Source organism: Manis pentadactyla, chromosome 8 (genome assembly GCF_030020395.1).
Source record: "Manis pentadactyla isolate mManPen7 chromosome 8, mManPen7.hap1, whole genome shotgun sequence".
NCBI lineage: Eukaryota > Metazoa > Chordata > Mammalia > Pholidota > Manidae > Manis > Manis pentadactyla.
The window spans coordinates 116,392,454-116,420,101 of record NC_080026.1 but is presented as its reverse complement, the minus strand read 5'-3'; the positions used below and the strand labels follow the sequence as shown (position 1 = coordinate 116,420,101).

The following is a 27,648-nucleotide window of genomic DNA, read 5'->3' as shown; positions in this document are numbered from 1 at the left end:
GGTGGCCTGGCCTGCAGGAGTGCAGACAAGGGGCGGGCTCCCCAGAGGAGGGGCCTTGGAGCCGGATCTGAATGACGATGGGCGGGAAATCTGGTCTGACTCCAGGGTGGGCCACAGTCTCTACTACCGAGAAGTGTGGAATTGGGGATGAGGCAAGATAGGCCAGACCATGGGAGAAGGGCCTCACCGGGGCTTCAGACAGACTGTTCATGGGGCCCAAACTCCAACACCAAGATTCAGGGTCAGACTCGTACTCTGCATTCTTATAGTCCTGCTTCTCCAAGGCTAGAAAGCTTGGAGGACAGCAGACCTGAATGGTTTTGCTGGACACTCCTGGCAGTGGTGCCTGGGAGGTGCCACCAGGCAGGAAGAGTTGGCAAGACTCACTCATCCCCTGGCAGAGCAGAGGGAGGGGAACCCACTCACTGCAGACAGGGAGTTTGAGAAGCCACCCAGGGGACTTCCTTATCAGCCTCCTTACAAGGTAGGGATATTGCAAATGCCAAACTGATGTTCTGAAAATTAAATGGCAAAACACACACAGAGAACTTAGCTACCTAAATGTAAATGCCACTACTGATAAAAATGGCTTACCATTCCCCACTCCTCTTCCATCTCGGTGGGAGTCCCTGAGGGGGTCCACAGGTCATGTCCAGCCCTCCACGATCACTTCCACCCACCCTCCCAGTCAAGCGTGTCTTCTCTTTAGGCCTGTTTACTCATCTGTAAACAATGGGGCTTAGATTAGTACAGCTCTAAACTCCGACTTTCTTAAACGTCTGGTTTTATTTCCCCAAACAACTATACCGCATTAGCTGGGACTGTGAAACTCCAGCTCCAGGCCAGGTGCACAGTCGGGGTTCAGCCCAAACTTATCAACAGTTTGGTCTCCCTTGCTCCCTTCTTTCTCAGAGGGCCCAGAACCTAAGCAGTGGGAAAGGGACACAGCAACCCCATGGGGCCAGAACTACAAGTGCCACTGACGCACCTCCTTTTTCCCATTTCATAAGGAAAAACATCAGCTGCTCCTTTTAGCTCTGAAGATGACGCCAGGGCCCAGGCTGCTTTTTGCTGTTGTAATGAGCAGAGCTAATGGCATCCGACAGGCTGGGCATGGGACAAACCTTCAGCAAGCTCCAGAATCTGGGCTGCAGCGACACTGTGGGAAACCCACCTCCTCCTCCCTGGAAGCCTGCCTGGCTTGGCCAGGGGTGGATCGCAGACTTCAGTGTGCATTAGAACCACCTGGTGGGCTCATTAAACACACAGGTGTTGGGCCGCAGCCCTGGAGTTTCTGATGATCAGGTCTGAGATTGCATGTTAAAATTTGCTTGTCTAGCAAGTTCCCAAGTTGCTGGTACTGTTGAGTTGGGGACCACATTTGAGAACCACTGTCCCAGGGGGCCTACGGGGCTGCTGAGAAATGGGTCCTGGGTGCCCCTGCTGCAGAAGCCACCGAGCCAGCCCTGGGTGGGGGCAGGTGGATGATAGAGCTGAAGGCGGGTTGATGAACACTTTGTGGGGCTGGACACAGGCTCGCAGTGCTCCCGGTTTGCTGTGGGAATTCTGTCTGGACGGAGGTTGACATAGAACCAAGGGCTTGCACACCCAGATCTCCCCATCAGGTGGGCACAGGGACGGTCTATAGACGAGGGGTCCCCAAAGAACAGAAAAGAAACTCTTCCTCTGCATTTTCATAGCCTGTTGCCTCCCCACGGCGGCTATGGTGTTTTTCCTGCTGAGAATCTGGCTGCACTCATCTCTGGGCCCTGCAGTACTAGCACAGTGGAAAGAACCTGGGCTTGGCAGGTGGAAGCAGACACAACAGAATGACTCTCAGGCCAGATGTGCCTTTTCTAGTTGTGTGACTGGAAAATTACTTGGTCTTTTGGGCATCTGTGAAACTGGGATAACACCCACCACTGAGGTTACAGGGTCACATACCGAGCACATCCTCGTGAAGGCTTGATAAACGGAAGTGTGCTGCTGTTAGACAACTCTCAGTGACGTTCACTGAATAAGGCTCTGGTGGCAGTGTCGAAGGGCTCTGGTGTCGCCAGAGATGACGGACCCCAAGGACAGGAGATTTAGATTTTTGCTCCGGGACCTGGGACTTCTGGCCAGGCACAGAGTAAGGGTCTGAACAGCCATTGGTCTGGGCTGACCACCTGCATCCCTCTGCCCAGGGCAAACAGAGGATACCCTCTTACCCAGCGTCTACTGACGCAAGACCCTGGCCCTTTGCCAGGCTAAGTTTAGCTGTGGCCTGCATGGACCCCCTCATGCTCTGTGGGCAGGACGGGGGTGGAGAGTAACTAAGCAGATTTCCTGTGGGCTTCCTGGCAAGCAGACAGACAAAAGCCCTGGGAGTGACCCAGGTTTATTTCCAAAGCCAAACCCAACTGGACGTCTCAGATCACATGTGTGGAGCAGCCTTGTTAGAGATGAGAGCTTGGACCAAGGCAGAGGTAGACGTCCTTCCAGCTGGGGAAGAGGGTGTGCATGCGTGTCCACGGTTTTGTGGGAGGCTCCCAGGGACCTGCCCTGTCCCTGTGGTCTCCGCAAGTCAAACCACACGGATTCTGTTCCCTCATTCTTCTGCGCTCCCTGGCCCCCAGGACAGTGTCCATGTGACTTAGTCTGGGGAGGGGAAATGGGAGGATTCAAACTCAGCACCATCTGGTAAGCAGTGAGCAGCCACCCGTTCTGCATACGCTAAGGTGCCGTGAGCAAGCCAGCCAGCGAGTGCAAAGTTAAAAGGAGCAAAGTGGCAGCTGGGACCCCACCTGATCCCGGGGAGGGAGCCGATGATTTAAAAGTTGAGGATGGAGTCAGAGGGAACTGAACCTCCAGGAGTATCCAGGGCTCTGAAGGCTTCCCCAGCTGTGGGCGGGTAGGGTTGGTGGAGTGACGTGTCAAGGGGCAGCACCCTGGGAGGGGCACCGTGTGCTTTCAGAAGCACTTCTGAGCGTGTGCTCCTCCGTGCCCCAAGGACTTGGGCAGGGCTGGCACGCTTGGAGCGTGAGAAAACAGAGACCCATGTGGGCTGAAGGTGAGCTGGTTTTTTAGGGTGCCTGCTGGGGCAGAGCTCTGAGCTCAGCACCTGACAGGGGTTACCCTCTAAGCCAACCTTCCTGTGAAGGAGGGCCTGCTGTTAGCTCCCTCTCACAGATAAAGCGCTGGAGCCCTGGGGAAGCTAAGTGACTCACCCACAACCTAGGCCTCTTGTACTTTGTGGCCTCGTTTCCCTCAGGCCCCCATCCTCTTGTCTGTAACCCTACTATTATCAGTGTTTCTGGAGCTTCCTGCGTCTTTCCAGAGTACTTTGTAGGGCCATTTCTGTGGTGGTCACGAACACCTGAAGGCAACTTCATCTACGTATTCCCATCCCATCACATCTATCCTTTTATGAGAAAATATATGCAAGGGGCAAGCATTTTGCTAAGGGCTTTATATGCATTACCTCATTCAAGCTTTACCACAGCAGGTGTTTTATTCCCATTTTACAGATGAAAAGACTGAGGTGCTGGGCAGTGGAGTGGTTTGTCCAAGGTCACATATCTAATAGGTACACGTGCTAGGTTCCAACCCAGTTTCTCTCCCCTCCAGAGTCCTCTTAGCCCCTTGCACACACAGTCGATTGCCGCATGTGGTTTGGAGTCTGAAGTCTTGAGCCTTGCCTGCCCCAGTACAAGGAGACCTTTACAGCCCTTCATCCACCAGGACAAGTGGCCCTAGGGAGGCTGTCAGAGAGGAGAGGGACTCCCCAGGCATAGGGATTGGCAATGGCCCCTGACCCCGGTTGGTGTCATCCTACCTGGAGTTAACATGGCAACTGACCTCCTGGCTGGGAGTTCCCAAGAGCTATTATGTGACTTGTCAGGACCTGCTGTGCCTGAAGGTGGCTGCATTTGGTATGGGGGCTCCAAAAGGTCTCAAAATCCACAAGTTATCTCCAGACTGGCTGCTGACTGGTATTCTAGAATGAGTGTGCCACACCTGTGTCTTAACGTTCTGGTCCACGCTGATGAGCCGGCCTTGGCGGCTTTGCCACGGACCACGCTGGCAAAACTTTCCATTGATGTTTCACTAATGTAGAAGCCAGGGCTGACCTGTTTCTGCAATTATCTAGCAAGCTGCTCCTTGTCTCAGGGAAGAAAAGCTGGCTGGCTGCCCCCTGCACGTTTTCCTCACCCCCTCCCTTTCCAGTCTGGCTTCCTCCACTTTCTCCTGTCCTCCGTTTCCTCCTCAAGTGGAAGCACAAAAGTGCCTCAGAGTTCACCTCTGAGGCCTGGATATTTCCGAATTCTGCTGTTGCTGGACCTCCCTTCCACCCAGCCCTCTTGGTTCCTCCTGACGCATGCAGCTGTGTACAGTGTGGACCCGCTTCTCGGCAGTAGGCTCTATCCAAGTGTGGCACTCAGGTCGTCTGCATTCTGGCATTGCCGGGTAGAATCTACAGAGGTCCTTACCTGGTGACAAATACCTGCTCCTTGGTGCCATTAGGGTAAGAATCAGAACAGGTGGTTATTAGGGTGCAAATTCAAGGTCAGGGAATGGGGCTCAGTAAATACACAGTAGCTCCTAACAGCATGTGTTGGCATGCGTCAGTGGGGCAGTGGGAGGAACTCTCCTGTGTACTTTATTGTCCAGCCAGGATCTCATGTGGCCATTTGCTCTCTTAGCTGCGGTCCCAGACAGGAAAGAACAATTGTGGAAAAAGCCAATTGTTGTTTCCCACAGTACCTGCCAGGGAGAGGAGAGGGTGTAATGTCAGGCTAACACTGCGGGATTGTGACTCTGAGACTTTAATGTATTAAAGATGATATTAAAATGCAGATTCTGGTTCAGTAGGCCTGGAGTGGAGCTGAGGTTCTGCATTTCTAGCAAATTCCCAGGAGATATTGCAGGTGCGCAGTCTGAACAGCAAGGATTATAAGGGGTTAGCCCTTCCCCAGAAGTCACCTGAGACCTAAAAATCCTTTTATCCTGGAGGAATGGAGTGTCTCCTTCCACAATTAAATCAGATTTAAAGTTCAGATGACACAAGAGAGGGAAATCAATGACTTGGTCACTCTGGTTGTCTCCAAAATTGTCCTGGATGAAGACCCAGGAGGTCAGTGTCTGAATTTGGGGTACAGACTTCCAGATCAGAAGGACAGGTTTACAGTGGGGGAAGATCAGTTAACAAAACTGCTTCACACCATTGTTATTCATTGACTACATGCTGTATGCCGTTCAGTGTGCTGTGTATGCAGTTTGTGTGGATATCCATCCATTAGTGTGGTGACCCTGTGGGTACTGTGGCTTTCCTCTGGTGCAGTAAGGAAACAGTCTCAGAGAGGTGATTTAATATGCCCAAAGTCACACAGCTAGTCAGTGACAGGGCTGACTTTGGAATCCAGCCCTCCTGTTCTCCACTAGGACTTGAATAAAATGTGTTCACCACAAGGCATTCACTAGGAGAAGAAGGGAATGGCTTATTCAGGACTGTTTTTGGTTTCAAATGATGGAAAAATAACTCAAACTGACTTAAACAAAAAGGAGAATTTACTGATTTGTATGACTAAAGAGTTCAGAGGTGATGGCTTCAGACATAGCTGGATCCAGGGGTTGGGAGACTGCTTTCCTCTATGTTGGCATCTTTTTCAGGCAGACCCCTACTTTGAGGCAGCTACAGAGCCACCACCAGCTGTTCCCTGTTCCCTCGGAAACCCTAGACCACAGTCATATGTTCGTCCCTGGAGCTGGGGCAAGGTTATCCCCACCCAAGCCATAAGGACTGGGAGTAGAAAAAGGCTGATTCCCAGGCAAAATGGGGTACTGCTACCAGAAAGAGGAATGTCTGGACATACAGAACAGAGATCCACCACAGTGGCTGTTCAGCCAGGATCGGTGGTGCAGAACTTCGGGCTCTTGTTCCCAGGACTAGACTGAAGCAGGACAGGAGATAGTGGGTTGGGTGGGAGCAGAGCTCCAAGACACTCACCTGCTCGGTGAGGTGGAGGTCGGTGTGCAGGTCTAGGGAAGACTTGGCATTGTTGGGAGCTTGGTGTGACTGTCTGTCTCTCTCTCTCCCCGTAGGAAAGCCCCAGCATGGCACTGGAGCTCTTCCGGGTGTGTCTGGTGGTGGTGACAGCCATCGTCAACCACCCTCTGCTTTTCCCTCGGGAGAACACCACCGTGCCCGAGAATGAGGAGGAGATCATCCGCAAGATGCAGGCGTACCAGGAGGAGCTGCAGCTGGAGCAGCTACGCCTGGAGGAGGACGTGGCACGGCTGGCGGCCGAGAAGGAGGCCCTGGAGCAGGTGGCGGAGGAGGGCCGGCAGCAGAATGAGAACCGCATCACCTGGGACCTGTGGAGCACCCTCTGCATGATCCTCTTCCTGGTGATCGAGTTGTGGCGGCAGGACCACCAGGACGGGCCCTCACCCGAGTGCCTGGGTGGCACCGAGGACGAGCTGCCTGGCCTGGAGGGTGCACCCCTCCGGGGCCTCACCCTGCCCAACAAGGCCATGCTAGACCACTTTCATGAGCGTTGCATACGGGGAGCCACAGCCGATGCGACTCGTACACGCGAGTTCGTGGAAGGCTTTGTGGATGACTTGCTGGAAGCTCTGAGAAGCCTCTGCAACCGGGACACAGACATGGAGGTGGAGGATTTCATTGGCGTGGACAGCATGTATGAGAACTGGCAGGTGGACAGGCCGCTGCTGTGCAAACTCTTTGTGCCCTTCATGCCCCCAGAGCCCTACCACTTCCATCCAGAGCTCTGGTGCTCCAACCATTCCGTGCCCTTGGATCGCCAGGGTTATGGCCAGATTAAGGTGGTCCGGGCTGACGAGGATATGCTGGGCTGCATCTGCGGCAAGACCAAACTTGGGGAGGACATGCTGTGTCTCCTCCACGGCAAAAACAACTCAGTGCAGCCTGGCTGCGAGGCAGAAGACCCACTGTGTGCCCGAGATTCCCCATATCTGGACACAGTGCAGGTCATGAAGTGGTTTCAGACAGCTCTCACCAGAGCCTGGCACCGCATTGCCCACAAATATGAGTTTGACCTGGCCTTTAACCAGCTGGACACCCCAGGGTCCCTCAAGATCAGGTTCCGCTCAGGCAAGTTCATGCCTTTCAATGTGATTCCTGTGATCCACTGTGATGACTCGGACCTGTACTTTGTCTCCCACCTTCCCAGGGAGCCCTCTGGGGGGACCCCAGCATCCAGCACTGACTGGCTCTTGTCCTTCGCTGTCTACGAGCGACACTTCCTTAGAACAATGTCAAAGAGGCTGCCTGAGGGTGCCTGCCACCTCACCTGCTTGCAGATCACCTCCTTCCTGCTCTCCAAGCAGAGCCGCCTAACCGGCCCCAGCGGACTTGGCGGCTACTACGTGAAGACAGCCCTGTTGCACCTCCTGCTCTCCCGGCAGGCTGCTGACTGGAAGGCTGAGCAGCTGGATGTGCGTCTGCATGAGCTGCTCTGCTTCCTGGAGAAGAGCCTACTGGAGAAGAAGCTCCATCACTTCTTTATTGGCAACCGAAAGGTACCCAACACCGTGGGACTGCCCGAGGCCATTCGCAGGGCCGAGCCTCTCAACCTCTTCCTGCCGTTCGTCCTGCAGCGAAGTCTCTACCGCAAGACGGTGGACTCGTTCTATGAGCTGCTCAAGAACGCACCAGCACTCATTAGCGAGTATTCCCTACATATCCCCTCAGACCATGCAAGCCTGCCCCAAAAAGCTGCTGTCTAATAGCCCATCCAGGACCCAGGACGCACATCCACACCTCAGGGGCATCAGCAGGCCCCGTCCTGGAAGAATGGCAGGCTTTGCTGGGAGCCTTGGCTCCCAGAGAAGCCAGGCCCTATGGTGCAGGGGAAACAGAATTCCAAGCCAGAAGCTGGATTGCTTTCATGCCATGGGAGTCTGCTGGTGAGGCTTTGTCTGGGTTTGGAGACCAATCCTTACAACTTGCTTTTGGATCCCCAGGAATGGCCAGGATGATGACAGAACACTCTGGACACTGAATTAATGACATACAAACATTCATTTGGGTATGATTCTTTTTACATCCCAGGTCAGTCTTTACTTAAATATCATAGAGGATCTACAGGAATGCAAATGGATCCATGTTAAGACCACACACCCTGATTTCCAATAACACTTGGCCCTAGGCATCTGCAACCAAAGCACTAATAGGGACACATGTGGGGATTTCCAGCCTTCATTCATAGTCCACACAATAGGGGTCCCACTGTGGTTACTATTTTTTATACTATTTGGAGAAAAGACCTGGTGGAGATTCAAGGCCCCAGTGGCTAACATCTCTTGCACAGAAGTGGTGCTTGGTGGCTGAGAGAGGTTTAAGTTGGCCACTTTTTCAGCTAAAAATCTCACTTGGTGCATTCCCTTCTCTCTGCTCCTTCCCCCAACATGCTGTGTCCAAGCCCTGTGGGTCCCACATACCATGTTGGGTATAAGTCCAGCAGCCCCTCACTCCTCATTATTCTCTCCACAGATGGTCTCTCTGACCATCAGTGTGGTGGGGGGCTGAGGGGGTTGCAGCTACTAAAGGTAAAAGCTGAAAGAGAGACACAGGGTGACTGGGGCAAAGGACAGAGCCTGGTACCCAGGGTGCTGAGTTATAGCTCACAGTCTGGCCTCTGATGCCCAGATCAGACAAAGTGCAGAGCTAAGAGGTGAGAGAAGCCGCAGCCCTGAGTTTTCCTCAGGATCCCAATCCTAGAGCAGGACATGACTGGAAACAAGAGCCACTGTGGAAACCTGGCTCCATCTGTAGGCCCCAAGCTGTTCACTCCAGTGAGGCTCCCTCACCACACAGAACCCCCCTTTCTAGATGAGCCTTGCCAGCCACATAGATGACCAGGACCCAAAGAGCCCAACAGAGGGCCGGCTGACTGGGAACACATAGGGCAGCCCTCGCGGCCCAGCCCGCGGGCCTTGGCCTCGTCTCCAGCCTGGGTCAGCGGGGTTGGGAAGTCCCTCCCTCCACTGGTGGCATCACTGGCCCATGGGGGGTTACTCTCTCAGCGTTACCTCAGTAGCCCTTGTGAGGGCCAAGGAGGAAGCAAGAATGAGGGCACCTGCACCAGCACTAGGTTCTCCTGCCAGAGTTCAAGCTGGCCGTGCCTCCTAGACGCCATGCTCACTTACAGGGGGTGTCAGGCTCACCAGGACCTGAAGAAGGATCCTACTCCAGAGGTGCTCTCGCCTGCCTCGGAGTGTTCTAGAGAACGGACAGTCTGCCTGACAGCGCTAACTCACAGCGGGAGGCTGGGCTCTGCTGGCATGGAAGCCTGTAGGAAGCCTTGCATGTGAGCTGGAGTCAGACTGAGCTCCAGAGAATGAGCCTGCCCACATGGTCTCCCACTGAAGCCCCAAGCCCCCCATTCTGTCAGGATCACTTCCAGAAGGGGGGTGAATTGCCTTATTTATGATCGCCTGTGCCTTCCCATCCTCCTCATCCCATTCATCTTCAACTTTCCAACGAGGCAAGTTGTGCTTGGAGGAGGCCCCACAGCCAAGAGCCAGCGTCCAGAAGCCAAGACCAAGCCTATGTCTTCATCCGCTTCCCCTCTGCTTCCAGGAGAAAGTGAGCTGAAAAATTATCTTCTGGCCTCTTGTTTACTCGGAGAGGACAACTCAGTGGGGAAATGGGGGTCTTCTGAATCAGAAAGCAGTGGGGATCTTGGTGTTTCATGCTGCCTTATTTATATTAAAGGATGAATTAAATTCTTCCAAGGAGTAGAAACTAGTCACAGTGTTTGTTTTTTAACTTCAAGGAAATCTGTGAATTTCCTAGGACAGAATTGGGGAGGGGGGCGGATTTCCTATGTATAAATTGGAAGCTTTCACTCCCTTTTTATTCTTCAATTTCAGGAAACAAAAAATAACAAAAAGTAGAGCATTTCTAGCCCATCTTTGAGGTAGCCTGCAGAGCTCCAGAAAGGGCCTTGAAAGCCAGCTGTAGGGGGGATTCCAGCACAAAGCTTTGCTTCACAGAGTTTGATGTGTTCAAAGAAATGTGGAAGCTGGAAGTAACATGCAACTTTTGGTTTTTGAGGAAAGAGATTGTCTTTTAAGTGGAAGAGGTTTTGTCCACTAGGGCTCCATAGGCCTTCCCACTAAAAACAGCCCAGCCCTGTCGCCAAGGAATCTCTTCTTTCCCAAACATGCTCAACTTCACCAAGCATCTGTTCACTTGCTCCGTGAAATGACACAGGACTATATTTTGCTGTGGCTCTTGACCAGGCTGAAATTAGGGCCCACCCAAGGCCAAGAGGTTAGGTAAATTGGGGAGGGCCCTATAGCCTCAAAGCTCCGGCCCCTCCCTCATCTCTGCTGAAGCACAGCTCAGGTTGAGAACTTGGGGCTGGCCCTTTGGTTCATGATCAGAGGTGTCAGCAGCATCACCTGGAGAGCTTGGTCAGACACCCACACCCCACCTTGAACCTACATGGTGCCAAAGTAAGCCTCTATTTCTAAAACCCCCTCAAAGAACTGGTGACACCCCTAGTGGAGGATGGCTTTTCACTTTCTTTCCAAATAGAAAATTTAAAAAAAAAGTGGACTACTTTCCCTGCAGAAATACTGGCATACACACCTGGGAGAAGGTGATGAGTCTGCTTGGGATCCCGGATATAAGTGACATCAGCTGCACCTGTGGTAGGGTGGGGGCATTTGCATTCACTCCAGTGCACCCACACTCACGCCCCAGGGACAGGAGAAGCAGAGGCTGGGGGTGCGAGCTGGGGAGCACCTCCTTCTAGCAGGTCATTAATAACCCACAAGCATTTATTGGGAGGCTTATGTGCCCGAGATGTTATGAAACAGAAAAACGAATAGGGCCAAGCCTGTGCCCCTGAGAGGGACAAACTCATCTATGAAAAGTGCCACAAGAAAGACGGTGAAATGACTTCCACAGGTGGGTGCAAAGGAGAGGCTGTTTGGGGCCTGCTTCTTCAGGCATGACCCTGGGCTACACACACAGGTATGCCCTGGGTGCGGTTTCCAGACCACTCTGCAGACTGCAGGAGTCTCTAGGAGGCAGACCTAGGAATCCGCATTTTGCCAGGTTGCCCAGGTAATACTTAAAGTCCATGAACTGCTACTAACAGGGGATTAAGGACTAGGTGTGCCTGATACAGCTCTTCCAAGATGAGGAGGACTGGCCAGGAAAGGCATTCCAGCCAGATGATGGAGTGAGGGTAGGAAAGCAAAATAGATGTAGGCAACATTTAAGGAGCACCTACTGTGTGCCAGGCACACTTATACATGCATTTACATACATTCCCACACAAACCCTATGATGTGGGTACTGTTATCCTGGTTTTCCAGGTGAGGAAACTGAGGCACAGAAAGGTTAAGTGATGTGTCCAAGGTCACACAGGGGTAAGTAGCAAAGCCAGGATTTGAACCCAGGCAGTGCTAACATCTCTATATGCTGGCAGTATTAAGAAATTGTAGCAAATGAATGGGACTGGCCATGGGAAAGCCTTGAGCATTAAACTAGGGTAAATTTGGACTTCACAGAATAAGCCATGGTGAGCCATTGGTGATTTTTGAGTGAGACAGTAACGGTTTGTCCAAAACCATGAAGTTCCTAGCTGTGATCACTGTGTGGGATGCTGCGGGGGCCCATGGCCGGCTTCCAGAGCGGCAGTGGTCAGTGAATGTCCCAGAAGTCCTAACTTAAGTCACTCTGACTCAGAATGTTCTCATGCTCCGTCTAGTCTCCACCTTATGGGATAGAGCTGGTTTGGCCAGCGGGCTGTGCGCAGAGCAAGCCAGTGACCACATGGTGAAGGAAATGTGGGCCTTCAACTTGCCCCAGCCCACCCCGCTTCACCCACTGCCTTCCCCTGACCACCACCCTGGAAGGGACTTTCCCCATTGCCATCTAAAGATAGCTTGTTTCCTAACCAGCTGTTTTGTTTTGTTTTTTAATAAAAACAATATAGTCATGATAAAAAAATTCAATCAGAGGCGGAGCCAACATGGCGGCGTGAGTAGGACAGTGGGAATCTCCTCCCAAAAACATATATACTTTTGAAAATACACACACAACAAAACACCCAACATATGAAGAAGGGAGGAGGAGGAATAAGAAGGGAGAGAAATAAAGAATCATCAGATTGTGTTTACAATAGCTCAACAAGCGAGTTAAGTTAGACAGTAAGACAGTAAAGAAGCTAACCCTAAACCTTTGGTAACCACAAACTTAAAGCCTGCAATGGCAATAAATTCATACCTTTCAATAATCACCCTAAATGTAAATGGACTGAATGCACCAATCAAAAGACACAGAGTAATAGAATGGATAAAAAAGCAAGATCCATCCATATGCTGCTTACAAGAGACTCACCTCAAACCCAAAGACGCGCACAGACTTAAAGTCAAGGGATGGAAAAAGATATTTCAAGCAAACAACAGAGAGAAGAAAGCAGGTGTTGCAATTCTGGTATCAGACAAAACAGACTTCAAAATAAAGAAAGTAAAAAAAGACAAAGAAGGACATTACATAATGATAAAGGGCTCAGTCCATCAAGAGGATATAACCATTATAAATATATATGCACCCAATACAGGAGCACCAACATACCTGAAACAAATATTAACAGAACTAAAGGAGGAAATAGAATGCAATGCATTCATTCTAGGAGACTTCAACACACCACTCACTCCAAAGGACAGATCCACCAGACAGAAAATAAGTAAGGACACAGAGGCACTGAACAACACACTAGAACAGATGGACCTAATAGACATCTACAGAACTCTACATCCAAAAGCAACAGGATACACGTTCTTCTCAAGTGCACATGGAACATTCTCCAGAATAGACCACATACTAGGACACAAAAAGAGCCTCAGTAAATTCCAAAAGATTGAAATCCTACCAACCAACTTTTCAGACCACAAAGGCATTAAACTAGAAATAAACTGTTCAAAGAAAGCAAAAAGGCTCACAAACACATGGAGGCTAAACAACACGCTCCTAAATAATCAATGGATCAATGACCAAATCAAAATGGAGATCCAGCAATATATGGAAACAAATGACAACAACAACACTAAGCCCCAACTTCTGTGGGACGCAGCAAAAGCAGTCTTAAGAGGAAAGTATATAGCACTCCAAGCATATTTAAAAAAGGAAGAGCAATCCCAAATGAACGGTCTAATGTCACAACTATCAAAATTGGAAAAAGAAGAACAAATGAGGCCTAAGGTCAGCAGAAGGAGGGACATAATAAAGATCAGAGAAGAAATAAATAAAATTGAGAAGAATAAAACAATAGCAAAAATCAATGAAACCAAGAGCTGGTTCTTCGAGAAAATAAACAAAATAGATAAGCCTCTAGCCAGACTTATTAAGAGGAAAAGAGAGTCAACACAAATCAACAGTATCAGAAATGAGAAAGGAAAAATCACAACAGATCCCGCAGAAATACAAAGAATTATTAGAGACTACTATGAAAACCTATATGCTAACAAGCTGGGAAACCTAGGAGAAATGGACAACTTCCTAGAAAAATACAACCTTCCAAGACTGACCCAAAAAGAAACAGAAAATCTAAACAGACCAATTACCAGCAACGAAATTGAAGCGGTAATCAAAAAACTACCAAAGAACAAAACCCCCGGGCCAGATGGATTTACCTCGGAATTTTATCAGACATACAGGGAAGACATAATACCCATTCTCCTTAAAGTTTTCCAAGAAATAGAAGAGGAGGGGATACTCCCAAACTCATTCTATGAAGCTAACATCACCCTAATACCAAAACCAGGCAAAGACACCACCAAAAAAGAAAACTATAGACCAATATCCCTGATGAACGTAGACGCAAAAATACTCAACAAAATTTTAGCAAACCGAATTCAAAAATACATCAAAACCATCGTACACCATGACCAAGTGGGATTCATCCCAGGGATGCAAGGATGGCACAACATTCGAAAGTCCATCAATATCATCCACCACATCAACAAAAAGAAAGACAAAAACCACATGATCATCTCCATAGATGCTGAAAAAGCATTTGACAAAGTTCAACATCCATTCATGATAAAAACTCTCAGCAAAATGGGAATAGAGGGCAAGTACCTCAACATAATAAAGGCCATCTATGAAAAACCCACAGCCAACATTATATTGAATAGCGAGAAGCTGAAAGCATTTCCGCTGAGATCGGGAACTAGACAGGGATGCCCACTCTCCCCACTGTTATTTAACATTGTACTAGAGGTCCTAGCCACGGCAATCAGACAAAACAAAAAAATACAAGGAATCCAGATTGGCAAAGAAGAAGTCAAACTGTCACTATTTGCAGATGACATGATACTGTACATAAAAAACCCTAAAGACTCCACCCCAGAACTACTAGAACTGATATCGGAATACAGCAAAGTTGCAGGATACAAAATCAACACACAGAAATCTGTGGCTTTCCTATATACCAACAATGAACCAACAGAAAGAGAAATCAGGAAAACAACTCCATTCACAATTGCATCAAAAAAAATAAAATACCTAGGAATAAACCTAACCAAAGAAGTGAAAGACTTATATTCTGAAAACTACAAGTCACTCTTAAAAGAAATTAAAGGGGACACTAACAGATGGAAACGCATCCCATGCTCATGGCTAGGAAGAATTAATATCGTCAAAATGGCCATCCTGCCCAAAGCAATATACAGATTTGATGCAATCCCTATGAAACTACCAGCAACATTCTTCAATGAACTGGATCAAATAATTCAAAAATTCATATGGAACCACCAAAGACCCCGAATAGCCAAAGCAATCCTGAGAAAGAAGAATAAAGTAGGGGGGATCTCACTCCCCAACTTCAAGCTCTATTATAAAGCCATAGTAATCAAGACAATTTGGTACTGGCACAAGAACAGAGCCACAGACCAATGGAACAGACTAGAGAATCCAGACATTAACTCAGACATATATGGTCAATTAATATTTGATAAAGGAGCCATGGACATACAATGGCGAAATGACAGTCTCTTCAACAGATGGTGCTGGCAAAACTGGACAGCTACATGTAGGAGAATGAAACTGGACCATCGTCTAACCCCATATACAAAAGTAAACTCCAAATGGATCAAAGACCTGAATGTAAGTCATGAAACCATTAAACTCTTGGAAGAAAACATAGGCACAAACCTCTTAGACATAAACATGAGTGACCTCTTCTTGAACATATCTCCCCGGGCAAGGAAAACAACAGCAAAAATGAACAAGTGGGACTATATTAAGCTGAAAAGCTTCTGTACAGCAAAAGACACCATCAATAGAACAAAAAGAAACCCTACAGTATGGGAGAATATCTTTGAAAATGACACATCCGATAAAGGCTTGACGTCCAGAATATATAAAGAGCTCACACGCCTCAACAAACAAAAAACAAATAACCCAATTAAAAAATGGGCAAAGGAACTGAACAGACGGTTCTCCAAAAAAGAAATACAGATGGCCAACAGACACATGAAAAGATGCTCCACATCGCTAATTATCAGAGAAATGCAAATTAAAACTACAATGAGGTATCACCTCACACCAGTAAGGATGGCTGCCATCCAAAAGACAAACAACAACAAATGTTGGCGAGGCTGTGGAGAAAGGGGAACCCTCCTACACTGCTGGTGGGAATGTAAACTTGTTCAACCATTGTGGAAAGCAGTATGGAGGTACATCAAAATGCTCAAAACAGACTTACCATTTGACCCAGGAATTGCACTCCTAGGAATTTACCCTAAGAATGCAGCAATCAAGTATGAGAAAGATCAGTGCACCCCTATGTTTATCGCAGCACTATTTACAATAGCCAAGAATTGGAAGCAACCTAAATGTCCATCGATAGATGAATGGATAAAGAAGATGTGGTACATATACACAATGGAATACTACTCAGCCATAAGAAAAGGGCAAATCCAACCATTTGCAGCAACATGGATGGAGCTGGAGGGTATTTTGCTCAGTGAAACAAGCCAAGCAGAGAAAGAGAAATACCAAATGATTTCACTCATCTGTGGAATATAAGAACAAAGGAAAAACTGAAGGAACAAAACAGCAGCAGAATCACAGAACTCAAGAATGGACTAACAGGTACCAAAGGGAAAGGGACTGGGGAGGATGGGTGGGTAGGGAGGGATAAGGGGGGGAGAAGTAGGGGGGTATTAAGATTAGCATCCATAGCGGGGTGGGAGAAAGGGGAGGGCTGTACAACACAGAGAAGACAAGTAGTGATTCTACAACAGGTTGCTACGCTGATGGACAGTGACTGTAAAGGAGTATATAGGGGGGACCTGGTATAGGGGAGAGCCTAGTAAACAAAGTATTCGTAAGTATTCGTCATGTAAGTGTAGATTAATGATTAAAAAAAAAAATGCAGTTCCTATGTGGTGACCTCTAATGAGTTCTACACAATAATATAAAGGACATATAAAAGTGTAGGCAAAGGGTCTGTTTGTGTTTATACAGAGGATCAAAGCCTAATTTGGCTACCCCGAAAATGAACTAAGAAACGATATGAAAGAGAACTTCCAACATCAGCACTCTCGGGAAGACTCATGCCAGAAGATGATCATCAAAAAACCCCAACAAAGATCCACGCACTGCTACAGCTGTAGATGCACTCATCCCACCAGCTCCTGGACTTGCCATGGGAATGAAGGAGATATCTAAGCTGGCCTGTGCATACAGTAAAACAACAAATTTGACTGGATCTATACTGTTGGAACTCAACCAAGAATTAGGAGAAGTGCAAATTGTAGCGCTCCAAAATCTTACAACTACAGACTATTTACTGTTAAAAGAACACATGGGATGTGAACAGTGCCCAGGAATGGGTTGTTTTAATTTGTCTGATTTTTCTCAAACTATTCAAATTCAGTTAGATAATAACCATCATATCATTGATAAGTTTTCACAAATGCCTAGGGTGCCTAACTGGTTTTCTTGGTTTCACTGGAGATGGCTGGTAATTACAGGTATGCTTTGGTTATGTAACTATACTCCTATTATGTTAATGTGTGTGCGCAATTTAAGTAGTAGCTTAAAATATATACATGCTGAAGTTACTCTACAAGAAGATATGTCAAAGAAATAATCAATCTTCCCATGTTTTCTCCCGCCTGCTACTTCTATAGCTTTTCTTCTTCCTTCCTAATTACAACGAATTCTTAAATAGAATTCGTGCCTCATATCAAATTTACCGAGTATCATAACTCCTCCAAGTGGTAAAGATACCTCAAGACAAATGCTGGGCATAGAAGCCACAGGGCATAAATATGCAAAGAAATAAAAAGCTAACCATTTCAAACAATAAGGCTTCTCTCTCACTTACCAACTTAACATTTCCCTGTGTGGCCCCGGAAGATGACTGGTTAGCCAGAGACGGGTAAGATTCCTCAAGGGAGGAACAACCTAAGACAGGCACAGTCGCTGGGGGGTCATCAGGTGAGAAATTGGGGATCAACAGAGGTGAGGCTTAGAACCTCACCCCCCCTGTTCTGAGAGAAATCTTCTGCATATGTGGATGTTTTATTGCCCTTGTCTAGCTTGGATTAACACATAGTCTACAGGCACACACCTGATCATCTACATTTGCTCTCTTACAACACTAAACTATGTTTTCTACCTTTATGTTGTATCTACCTACCACTTCAGCATCTTATTAAAAATAATAAAGAGAGAAATGTGGTATCCACATATAAATCAAGTATAAAAATCAAATGTGTATTCATATTTGAACTGACTGTTTATAGTTCATAATGCATGAGCAAAACCAAAAGTTTCTGTGATGACTGCCCTTGTACTGTTCACCATGTAACTTATTCACTATGTAAGAATTTGTTCTCCATGTAAGAACTTGTTCGTTATGCTTCAGAAGATTGGAGACTGACGAAAATTAGGCTTGGGGTGGATTAATGATTGTGCATTGAGCATTGACTCCCCTATACAGAATTTTATTGTTGTTAACAACCATTTGATCAATAAAAATGAGAGATGCCCTAACAACAACAACCAAGAAAAAGTACACACTTCCAATTGTAAAATAAATAAGCAACCGGGATGTAATGTATAGCATAAGGAATATAGTCAAAATATTGTAACAACTTGGTATGGTGATAGCTGGTACTTAGAATTATCATGTATATAAATGTTGAATCACTGTGTTGTACACCTGAAACTAATGTAATGTAATACTGTGTGTCAACTACCCTTCAATAAAAAATAATTATCTAAAAAAAAAAAAAAAAAAAAAAATTCAATCAGTGACAGAGAACAGATAAAGCTCCCACTCCAGACCTCTCAGTCTATTCCCTAGCAATAACTAATATGAAGTTTCTTATGCATTCTTCCAACATTTTTCTGTGTATGGATCACATGTGTGGCTGCATCTCTTTTCTTTTTTACCTAAATTGCATCATACCATCTAACTTTTCTCTGCTATCTTGAACACCTGCTCTACCTTAGTCTTTAAAATAGCTGTTTACTTTCTCCCTGTACGTATGGATATACCTAATCTACCCAAACTCCGCTACTAAGGAACATTTAAGTGTCTCTACACGTTTTGCTATTATCAACAACATGACAATGACTATCTCTGTGCCTAAAGCCTGCTTTGAAGTGTGACCCTTCCCTCTCCTGGTAATCACTATATTCCATACTCACCTCGTTGCTGTATATGGATTCATCTCCAAACATCTCACCATCAAAATAAGCTACTGCCTGGGATTTATTCAATCATTTTGACTTTAGAGTGAGGAAACGGCATTTTTAACCAAGTACTGAGCAATACAGCTTGTGTTCCATCCTTGGTCAGGTGCTACGTGGGGAACAGAAGTGCAAGACAAAAAGTCCTGTCCCCAAGGCACTGTATCTACTAGAAAGACAAGACCAATAAACCAGAGGACAATGAAGGATACTAGTAACTGAAAGTGAAATGATGTGGCCCTGAGGCCTGCATGCCATGAGGGAAGTGTAAACTAAACTCCCAGGCCAGTTCTGGCTTGAGCTGTAACAGGTTTAGCTCCCTTATACATAGAACAAAAAAAAAAAAAACCTGTCAATGACAAATTCTCCCCGCAAAAGATGGAACTGACTAAACCTCAGAGAGTTCAAAGACATTTCTCTTCTTGTCTTGATGAAAAAAGACAGATCATAAAAGTGCAAAGTGAGATTTGCAGAATTGGATTGGGAGTTGGGAAGAATCTGGACCCATCTCATTTCTTAAAAACCACCCAGCAGTTAATCATCAGAGAAATGCAAATTAAAAACACAATGAGATATCACCTCACACCAGTAAGGATCACCATCATTGAAAAGACAACAACAAATGTTGGCTGAGGTTGTGGAGAATGGGGAACCCTCCTACACTGCTGGTGGGAATGTAAATTAGTTCAACCATTGTGGAAAGCAGTATGGAGGTTCCTCAGAATGCTCAAAATAGAAATACCATTTGACCCAGGAATTCCACTCCTAGGAATTTACCCTAAGAATGCAGCACTCCAGTTTGAAAAACAGATGCACCCCTATGTTTATTGCTGCAATATTCATAATAGCCAAGATATGGAAGCAACCTAAATGTCCATCAGTAGATGAATGGATAAAGAAGATGTGGTATATATACACAATGGAATATTACTCAGCCATAAGAAAAAAACATCCTACCATTCGCAACATGGATGGAGCTAGAGGGTATTATGCTCACTGAAATAACCCAGGCGGAGAAAGACAAGTACCAAATGATTTCACTCATATGTGGAGTATAAGAACAAAGGAAAACTGAGGGAACAAAACAGCAGCAGAATCACAGAACCCAAGAATGGACTAACAGTTACCAAAGGGAAAGGGACTAGGGAGGATGGGTGGGAAGGGAGGGACAAGGGCAGGGAAAAAGAAAGAGGGCATTACAATTAGCATGTATAGTGCGTGGGGGGCACAGGGAGGGCTGTGCAACACAGAGAAGACAAGTAGTGATTTTACAGCATCTTACTATGCAGATGGACAGTGTCTGTGAAGGGGTATGTGGGGGGGCTTGGTGAAGGGGGGAGCCTAGTAAACATAATATTCTTCATGTAATTGTAGATTAATGATACCAAAATAAAAATAAGTAAATAAATAAATAAACCACCCAGCAGTGATACTATAGATTTCTCTCAGGGTAACTATTTAAAATAGAAACAGAAAGCAAAGACCCACTTCCTGCCCCTTCTCACAAGCCACCTTGGCCCTGTCTTCCCAACTGACCAGCGATGACTCACACAGCTGAGGCCTCACTGCTCACCAATTTCTGGAGAGTGGACCAAAGGTCTCGGGACAGCAGTTAGACCACCAAAGGCTGACAATGGCCTAGGATCTCTCCCAAAAGGGATGGCTAGTGCAGACTCATTCCCCAAGAAGCCGAACCTGCATGTCAACTCCTATGGCAGAAATGCACACAGTGTGAGAGACTTTCTAAACCCCTAAGCATAACCTAACCTGAATATTCCACAGCTTTGGAAGCATAAACCTAGACTTGCAAAGGCTTCTCCTGCTAACAGTCCTCCATCTAACTGGTTTCAAAGCCCCACAGTCCAGTGCTGCTGGGAGGGGCTGCCCCAGCTCAGACTCCCCTGCGCAGGCTGCACAGCCAGAGGCTGTTTCCGTTGCTTTGTCTCCTTGCCTGACAGGCCTGTGGAGTGGCTCTTTCCAGCTTGCTCCCCACCTGGGTACTGACTTGCTCTTCAGCCATGCCCTCTGGAGGAGAGGCTGTCTGCTGCTGACAAAGGGGGCTGGGACCCTTGCTGTCTGCAATGGGATTCCTGGTTGTGGTGGGTCCTTGGGCGGAAATGACTGGGCAGAGTATCCCACAGTTCTCCCGGATCACGTGTGCAATTGCCCTTTCTGTGAGCAGCACGGTCCCGGGGTGCTTGTGTGTTCCATGCGGCATCCAGTCTGCCTGATGGCAGGTCAAGCCTGCATGTTTCAAATCCCTCATATTTTAGCACATTCCGAGAGGGCCTAGAACAGATTTTGAGTACTCCTCCATCACACAAGGAGGGTATTTATTTTATCATCAACAACATGGCAAGATCACAGGACTCACAGTATTAAACTAGGCTTGGGAGCTAGGAATGGGGAGGCTTCCAGGGACTCACAGGCCATTTGAGATTAAACCCACCCTTACAAAACAACAGAAAACAACTACACTAAATTAAGCCATGTGCAATGTAGGACACCTCATTCCATAAAGTGATGGTGATATGAATGCAAAGTTCAAGTCTTGATCATTTGTAGAAGCCTTGCTGTAATAACAGGGTTTCCTACTGTTCACTGAGCATTTACCTGGCAGGTTCTAGTCCCTTACATGGATGACTCCACAATTCTTCAATAACCCTATGAAAGAGGTACTTAGTGGTCCTATTTTATAGACAAAAAACTGAACCTCAGAGAGGGTAAGCAACTTGCCTGCATAATTTAACGAGCAGTAAAAGGAAGGGAGCGACACACAGCAGCAATTCACTGGAGAATTCTGCTTTATTGGAGAAAGGTGCTGGGTTATATAGGAAGGGGCATGGGGTGATTGTGGTGTTACTTCTATGGGGCTGGTGGCTATTGGCTAGGTGCTGGGAGTGGGAGTGGGGAGAGAGGTGATTGGTCTTTAGGTGGTGCCATCGGGAACTGAGGACCCGGAAGAGAAGCGAGAAGTTCGCCATCTTACTGGTGGGGGCCCTTCATTCCCCCCTTTCTCCTCTATGGGGTTGTGGACGTTGCTTTCTTTCTGACTGCTTCCTGCTGAACGGGGGCAGAGAAGGGAGTGAGGGCTTGAGGATTGGGGGGAAAGGGTTGATAGGACTCCCCACAGTAAGGACGAGTAGATGTGGACTTCTTTGTTGAGATAGAAGAAATCAGAGGTAAGTGACAGAAGGGGAAGAGATTTGAGCTTTGACAGGGGATACTCGGTAACTTCTGGAAGCTAGAAGGTTAAGTAGGGAGGCAGTGTCAAGTTGAGACTGTTCCCACGAGGGACTGCAGAGTAGAAGATCGTCCACGTATTGTAATAAGGTGGACTCGGAAGCCTTGTGGCAAAACTGTCCAAGTGAGTTGTTCAGAATGTCTTGTGTATGGGTCCGTCCAGGTGAAGGCGAAAAAATCTTAGGAGGAGGGGTCTCAGGAGGCTAAGGCAGGGCAGCGATAAAAGGGTGTATGGATTTGGGACTAAGGGATGGATAGGAACGATGGCCATGTTGATGATGCGAAGGTCTTGGACGAGGCGGAAAGTATCTGTTGGTTTTTTTAACAGCTAATATGGGGGTATTAAACAGGGAGTGAGTGGGTCTGAGGTAATTTTTGTTTAAAAGATCTTGAATGATGGGTTGGAGGCCTATGAGGGCTGAAGTGGTTAGGGGGTATTGGGCCTGACAGATATACTGAGAGGGGTCACGTAATTTGATGGAGGCAGGAGGACATTGAGCTACGGAGGGGCTTGTAATGTCCCAAACTCTGGGATTTACAGGGTGTATGAGGGTGGAACTGGAGCTTTCATTGGGTAGAGGGGGTCATCGGCTATGAGGGCCATCAGAAAGGGAGAACTGGGGGCTGTGGGAGTGGATATAGTTATGGAAACATGGAGGAGAGAAAGGATGTCCCGTCTTAGTAAGGGAATGGGACACTGGGGCATAACCAGGAAGGAGTGGGAGAAAGGTATGGGATTGTCTTGGATTATGCATCAAAGGGGGGGGGTTAATGGGAAAATCTGTTTACTTCCTACCCCGACTATAGGAGTAATGGCAGGCGTGGTAGGGCCCCGGTATTCCCACAAGACTGAGAAGGTGGTTCCTGTGTCTAGGAGGAAGGAGATGGGGCAACCGTCTACTATTGAAGTAACTCTGGGCTCCTGTTTGGTGATGGAAATGGTCAGGCGAGAAGCCCCCGGGCCCTGTCAATCTCCTTCTGCCAGCCCCACTATGGAGGGCTTAGGATGGGGGTTGTTCATCCAGCTTCCCCTTTGGGTGGCTGGGCAATCAGACCCCCAGTGGCCCTTTTTGTGGCATCTGGGGCATGGGGTGGTAGCCCTTGACTAATGTCCTTGTCCGCACTTGAAACAAGCTCCTGGGGGGGGGGCTTGTTTGTAGAAGGGCGCCCAGGTTGTGGTTTTATTAGCTGGGCCAACATTTGGAAATTGGCCTGATCAGCCTTTTGTTTACGGCATTCTTTCTCCTCCTCCTGGTTATGGAAGACTTTAAAGGCCACTGTTAAGATCTCAGTCTGTGGGGTAGTGGGGCCCTGTTCTAACTTTTTGAGTTTAGCTTTAATGTCGGGGTAGCTTTGAGCTAGGAAGTATGTCATAAGGACATGTCTCCCGTCAGGCGTTTCTGGGTCCAGGCTGGTAACTGTAATAGGGCTTGAGTGAGTCTGTCTAAGAACTCAGAGGGAGCTTTTGAAAATTGACTATTTACGAGCTGCTTTTTTCAGACCTGCTATTAAGCAGCAGGCGAAGATATCTCGAGAGCAGAGACTCACAGTGGTGTTATAATCTCAGTGTGGGTCTTGTTCGGGGACAGCGGTGGGGCCAGGGGGATAGGTGGGGTCAGTCCTGTGGGTTTCGGTAGCGTGTGTTTGGGCGAAGTCCCAAACTCGTCTATGCTCTTCAGGAGGGAGGGTATTGGCCAGGAGCATGAAAATGTCATGATGTGTGAGGCTGTATGACTGGAGGGTCTATTGAAACTCTCTGATATATGTTGTGGGATCAGTGGAAAAGGAACTTAGGCGTTTCTCAAGATGGGCTAAATGTCTTAAGGAGAAAGGGACGTGAACGTGCACGATGCCTTCGGATCCTGCTACTTCCCGGAGGGGGGGGTGATAATTTTGGGAGGCCCTCGGGACCGAGTCTGAGGAGGACTGAAGGGTTCTGGCTCAGTCTGTGGGGGAGAAACAGGTGATGGGGGCAAAGACAGAGGAGGCTCTTGGAACTTAGAGGGGGGCTGAAAGGCTCAGGCTTGATCTGCAGGGGGGTGAGGTGGAGGAGGAGATGGTGGGGGAGGAAGGGGGAGGGGCTGTTGTAGGAGAGGAGGGGGAAGGGAGTGAATGGGAGGCTTTTGCGGGGGAGATGGCTTGCAGGCTAGGAGAACTTGGGGGGAGGTAGGGGGAGGAGGCGGAAAGCTTCGGTATAGGGAATCTCCTTCCATTTTTTCAGGCCCTGGCAGTAGTTGAAGAGATCGCGAGTGATGTTAGGATCAAGAGTTCCCCCTGTGGGCCATTGGTTGTGATTGTCTAGCGGGTATGTCGGCCAATCTTGGGAGCAGTATTTGCGGAGAAGTTTTTGGTTTTATATCAGGCGTCAGGGAGAGGGTGGCTAGATACTTGAGCAGGCATTCAAGAGGTGAACTTTCAGGGAGGGATGAGGAGGCTCCCATGGCTAAAGGACAGAGAAGGAGACAAACAGGGGAAGACGAACGGAGACCCTCGGACTGGGAGCAGACGGCAAGGAGACAAAGGGCGTCCCCGGTGATCCTTGGGGGTCTGCGGAAACTCGTATACGAGTTGGTTTCTTAGGAAGTGTGGGTCATCACCCAGGCTTCTCTAAGAAGGCAGATGCCGGAGTCCGAGGTACCTAGTACTAGGAATTTTCGGCGGAAGGAACAGATTTCGGCAGGCCGAACGGAAGGAGGAGGGGTGAAAAGGGAGCGTTCTCATCCGCAAAGGAGTCACCTCGTTTATGGCTGTGGGAGGAGGGGCCTGAGGGTCTGCTGCAGCCGTGAAGGCCGGAGGCGGGAAGAGTTCCTTTTTCGTCCCCGAGCGTCAGGGCCTTGCCGGACGATCACGGTCAATGGCGCTGCGATAGCTCGGGGAAGAGTAGCCCACTCTGGGGGAAAACTTACCCAAAGGCCAGAGAGGAGTGGTGAGTGTGAGGAGCCAGCGCCGGTAAAAGAGGACGAGGGCATCTGCTGCTGGTGTCGGGGGGAAGATGGGGCCCAGTTGGGGTGTCCCGTCTCCCGGGTTTCGGCACCAATGAAAGGAAGGGAGCTACACACAGCAGCAATTCACCGGAGAATTCCGCTTTATTGGGGAAAGGTGCTGGGTTATATAGGAAGGGGCATGGGGTGATTGTGGTGTTACTTCTACGGCGCTGGTGGCTATTGGCTAGGTGCTGGGAGTGGGAGTGGGGAGAGAGGTGATTGGTCTTTAGGTGGTGCCGTCGGGAACTGAGGACCCGGAAGAGAAGCCGGAAGTTCGCCATCTTACTGGTGGGGGCCCTTCAAGCAGCATAGCTTGGATTTATACCCAGTACATCTGACCACTCAGCCCTGTTTCTATCCACCACGGTACACCACTTCTTTGCACAAAGAATTTTTATCTGGACTTTGCAAGAGAAAAATGCTCATTGGAAAAAAAACTAGGAGGCTCTTCTGAGGAAGATGAGTGTGGAGGAAACAGCATTTGCAAAGGCTTCAGGGCTCTAACAAGTCAGATGTGAGCAAAATGTGTGAAAAGACCAAATATCCAGCATTCCAGGGACTCAGAGATGACAATGAATGAGAACTAGGTCTCCTGGCCGGGAATACTGCTCAGTGTGGGTGAGAGGGGAAAGAGGCTGGGGGCTAATCAATGCAAACCCCCTTTGCTTGTTTGTGAAGGCTTCTGATAAAACAGAACCTGGTGGACATAAGCCTGAGGCGGGTTCTCAAGGCACAGCAGCACAGTTTCCCCAACCATCAAGAAGGCCACTGACCTTGACAATGGAACTGTGGATCAGGCAAGTCATGAAGATGAGAAATCAAGGGAGAGACACCTGCCCCTGCCCACCACTAAAGCTGCAAGGCAGGCAGCTCCTGCAGCATGAGAACACCCCAGCTGGTACCTTCTAGTTCAATCCACTCTGTTTTCTGAGATCAGAGACATCCAGAGGTAGAAGGAATTTCAAGTAACATTTAGCCACCACCTCCACGGGCCCCTGGCCCTGCCATCTGTGCCAGCCACCTCCACCCCACCCCCCACCGTATCAGGATATAGCTACACTCAATCCAGATGGGCTCCAGTTCAGAACTCTAAGGAAGGGAGCACCACGTGACCTCCTCTGTCTGTCAGTTCTGGTGTTATTATCTCTGACTGAGACTCTTTCAAACTGTGTCGTTTAAACTATTTTTCTTTTTCCAGTCTGCAGGACATAGAGGACAGCTTTCACAGTTAAGTATACTTAAGTTTAACATGCATTTGTAAGATATACACCAACTGTTAGAATAGGTTATCTCTGGGAGATGAGATGATGGAAGACTTCCTATTTTTTTTCATTGTTTTTTTTTTAACCCTGTGCATTATTTCTGCACAACAGCACTCCCCATCCCCCCACTCCACCCCAGTAAAATAAGCGGTATTTTTAAGACTCCTCATGGAGCATTTTTAACTACCTTTTTTCTCCAGGCTAAATCCTTCCAGTTTCATCCAGAGGTTGACAACTGATTCCTCCGTGGGTCAAACAGGTGACATAAAGGAATGAGAAGGAGGAAGTGGAAGGCAGTGCTGGTGACCCTGGAAAACTGCAGAGCACGCATTACCAAAAGGCATTCAACCCCAAACTGGGCTGTGGGCCTCCAGCCTGCAAGCTTTCCCCATGAGCACTTTTCTCCATCCTTCATTTCCTGGTTCTTCAAGTTTTCTAAATTAGTATATGAGCCTCAAAAGAGATCATCTTTGGTTTTTGGATGTCCAAAGACAGGCCATTATCATGGCAACAGCAGTTTTGATGCCATGCCAAACACTCGCCGGCACTCAGGATTTACACCCACAGACTCATCCATCCCCAAGTCTTAGGAGAGGCCGCAGAAGCCAAGCAAAGATCCCAGGAAAATAGGACTTGCAGACTCTGCAGTGGCTCAGGCACCCCATCTGGCAAACAGGGGACCCCATCTGGCAAACAGGGGACCCCATCCTCAGCAGATGGCATGGCAGACTGCCCCTGTCACCCCACACCTGTCCGGCAAACCGGGCCACTTCACCAAGCAGGCTTGCTTCTGTCCAGCTGGCACAGTCACCCTGGTCACTATTTACATGAGTCAAGCCCTCCCAGAGGCAGCAGATGGCTGGGCTGAGCTGAGGTGTGGGGAGAAACAGGGCTGGTTTGGGCTGAGTCAGAGCAGGGGCAGCAGACAGTCCTCAGTGGGCACTGCCCTGTAAGAACACCGCTCCCACCCCGCCTGGTCTCCCAGCAGGGCTGCGAGGCTGGGAAAGGATGAGGCACGAACAAAGCTGAAATGACCACAGGCTGATCGCTAGCCCCTGAGATAAAACGGCATTGGACAGACAGGCCCATCCCACCCCTCATAGGTAAGTAACAGAAGCCCCCAGCTCAGGGCACCTGCCGGCTCACCTGGCCATCCTTCTGGGCTCTGGGTACCTTCAGTGGTGAGTACCACCGGGCCGGGCCAGTAGCAGTCCCGTGTTGGCGGAGACAAGCATTCCCACTGCAAGAAAAGCAGCTCCAAACGCTAAGCTTAAAACTTCGACCAGAATGAGTGTAGACACAGGGGCTCCTGTATTTTTGTCCCTTGGTCACCTTTATCCTCCACATGGCCCAAAACTTGATAAACAACAGGCACCCAGAGGCATGTTTTGGGACAAACTGA

General features: G+C 48.3%; 1 protein-coding gene and 2 long non-coding RNA genes across 3 annotated transcripts in view; 1 reads left to right on the top strand and 2 right to left on the bottom strand.

Annotated features, from left to right (window-relative positions):
* The window catches only part of ITPRIP (inositol 1,4,5-trisphosphate receptor interacting protein), a 22,736-nt gene extending 13,331 nt beyond the window's left edge, over positions 1-9,405 (top strand). The window contains exon 2 of the mRNA XM_036906475.2: positions 6,085-9,405. Within this exon, the coding sequence (XP_036762370.2) occupies positions 6,097-7,752 (1,656 nt within the window). The 5' untranslated portion in view covers positions 6,085-6,096 and the 3' untranslated portion in view covers positions 7,753-9,405. The remainder of the gene's footprint in view (positions 1-6,084) is intronic.
* Positions 4,620-6,109, bottom strand: LOC130684650 (uncharacterized). The gene is made up of 2 exons (XR_008999008.1): positions 5,990-6,109; positions 4,620-4,746 (listed from the first exon to the last, which is right to left on the bottom strand). It is a non-coding gene; the product is annotated as an uncharacterized LOC130684650 (long non-coding RNA).
* LOC118923067 (uncharacterized) lies at positions 6,404-27,648 on the bottom strand. The gene is made up of 3 exons (XR_005029037.2): positions 26,434-27,648; positions 7,317-7,500; positions 6,404-6,629 (listed from the first exon to the last, which is right to left on the bottom strand). It is a non-coding gene; the product is annotated as an uncharacterized LOC118923067 (long non-coding RNA).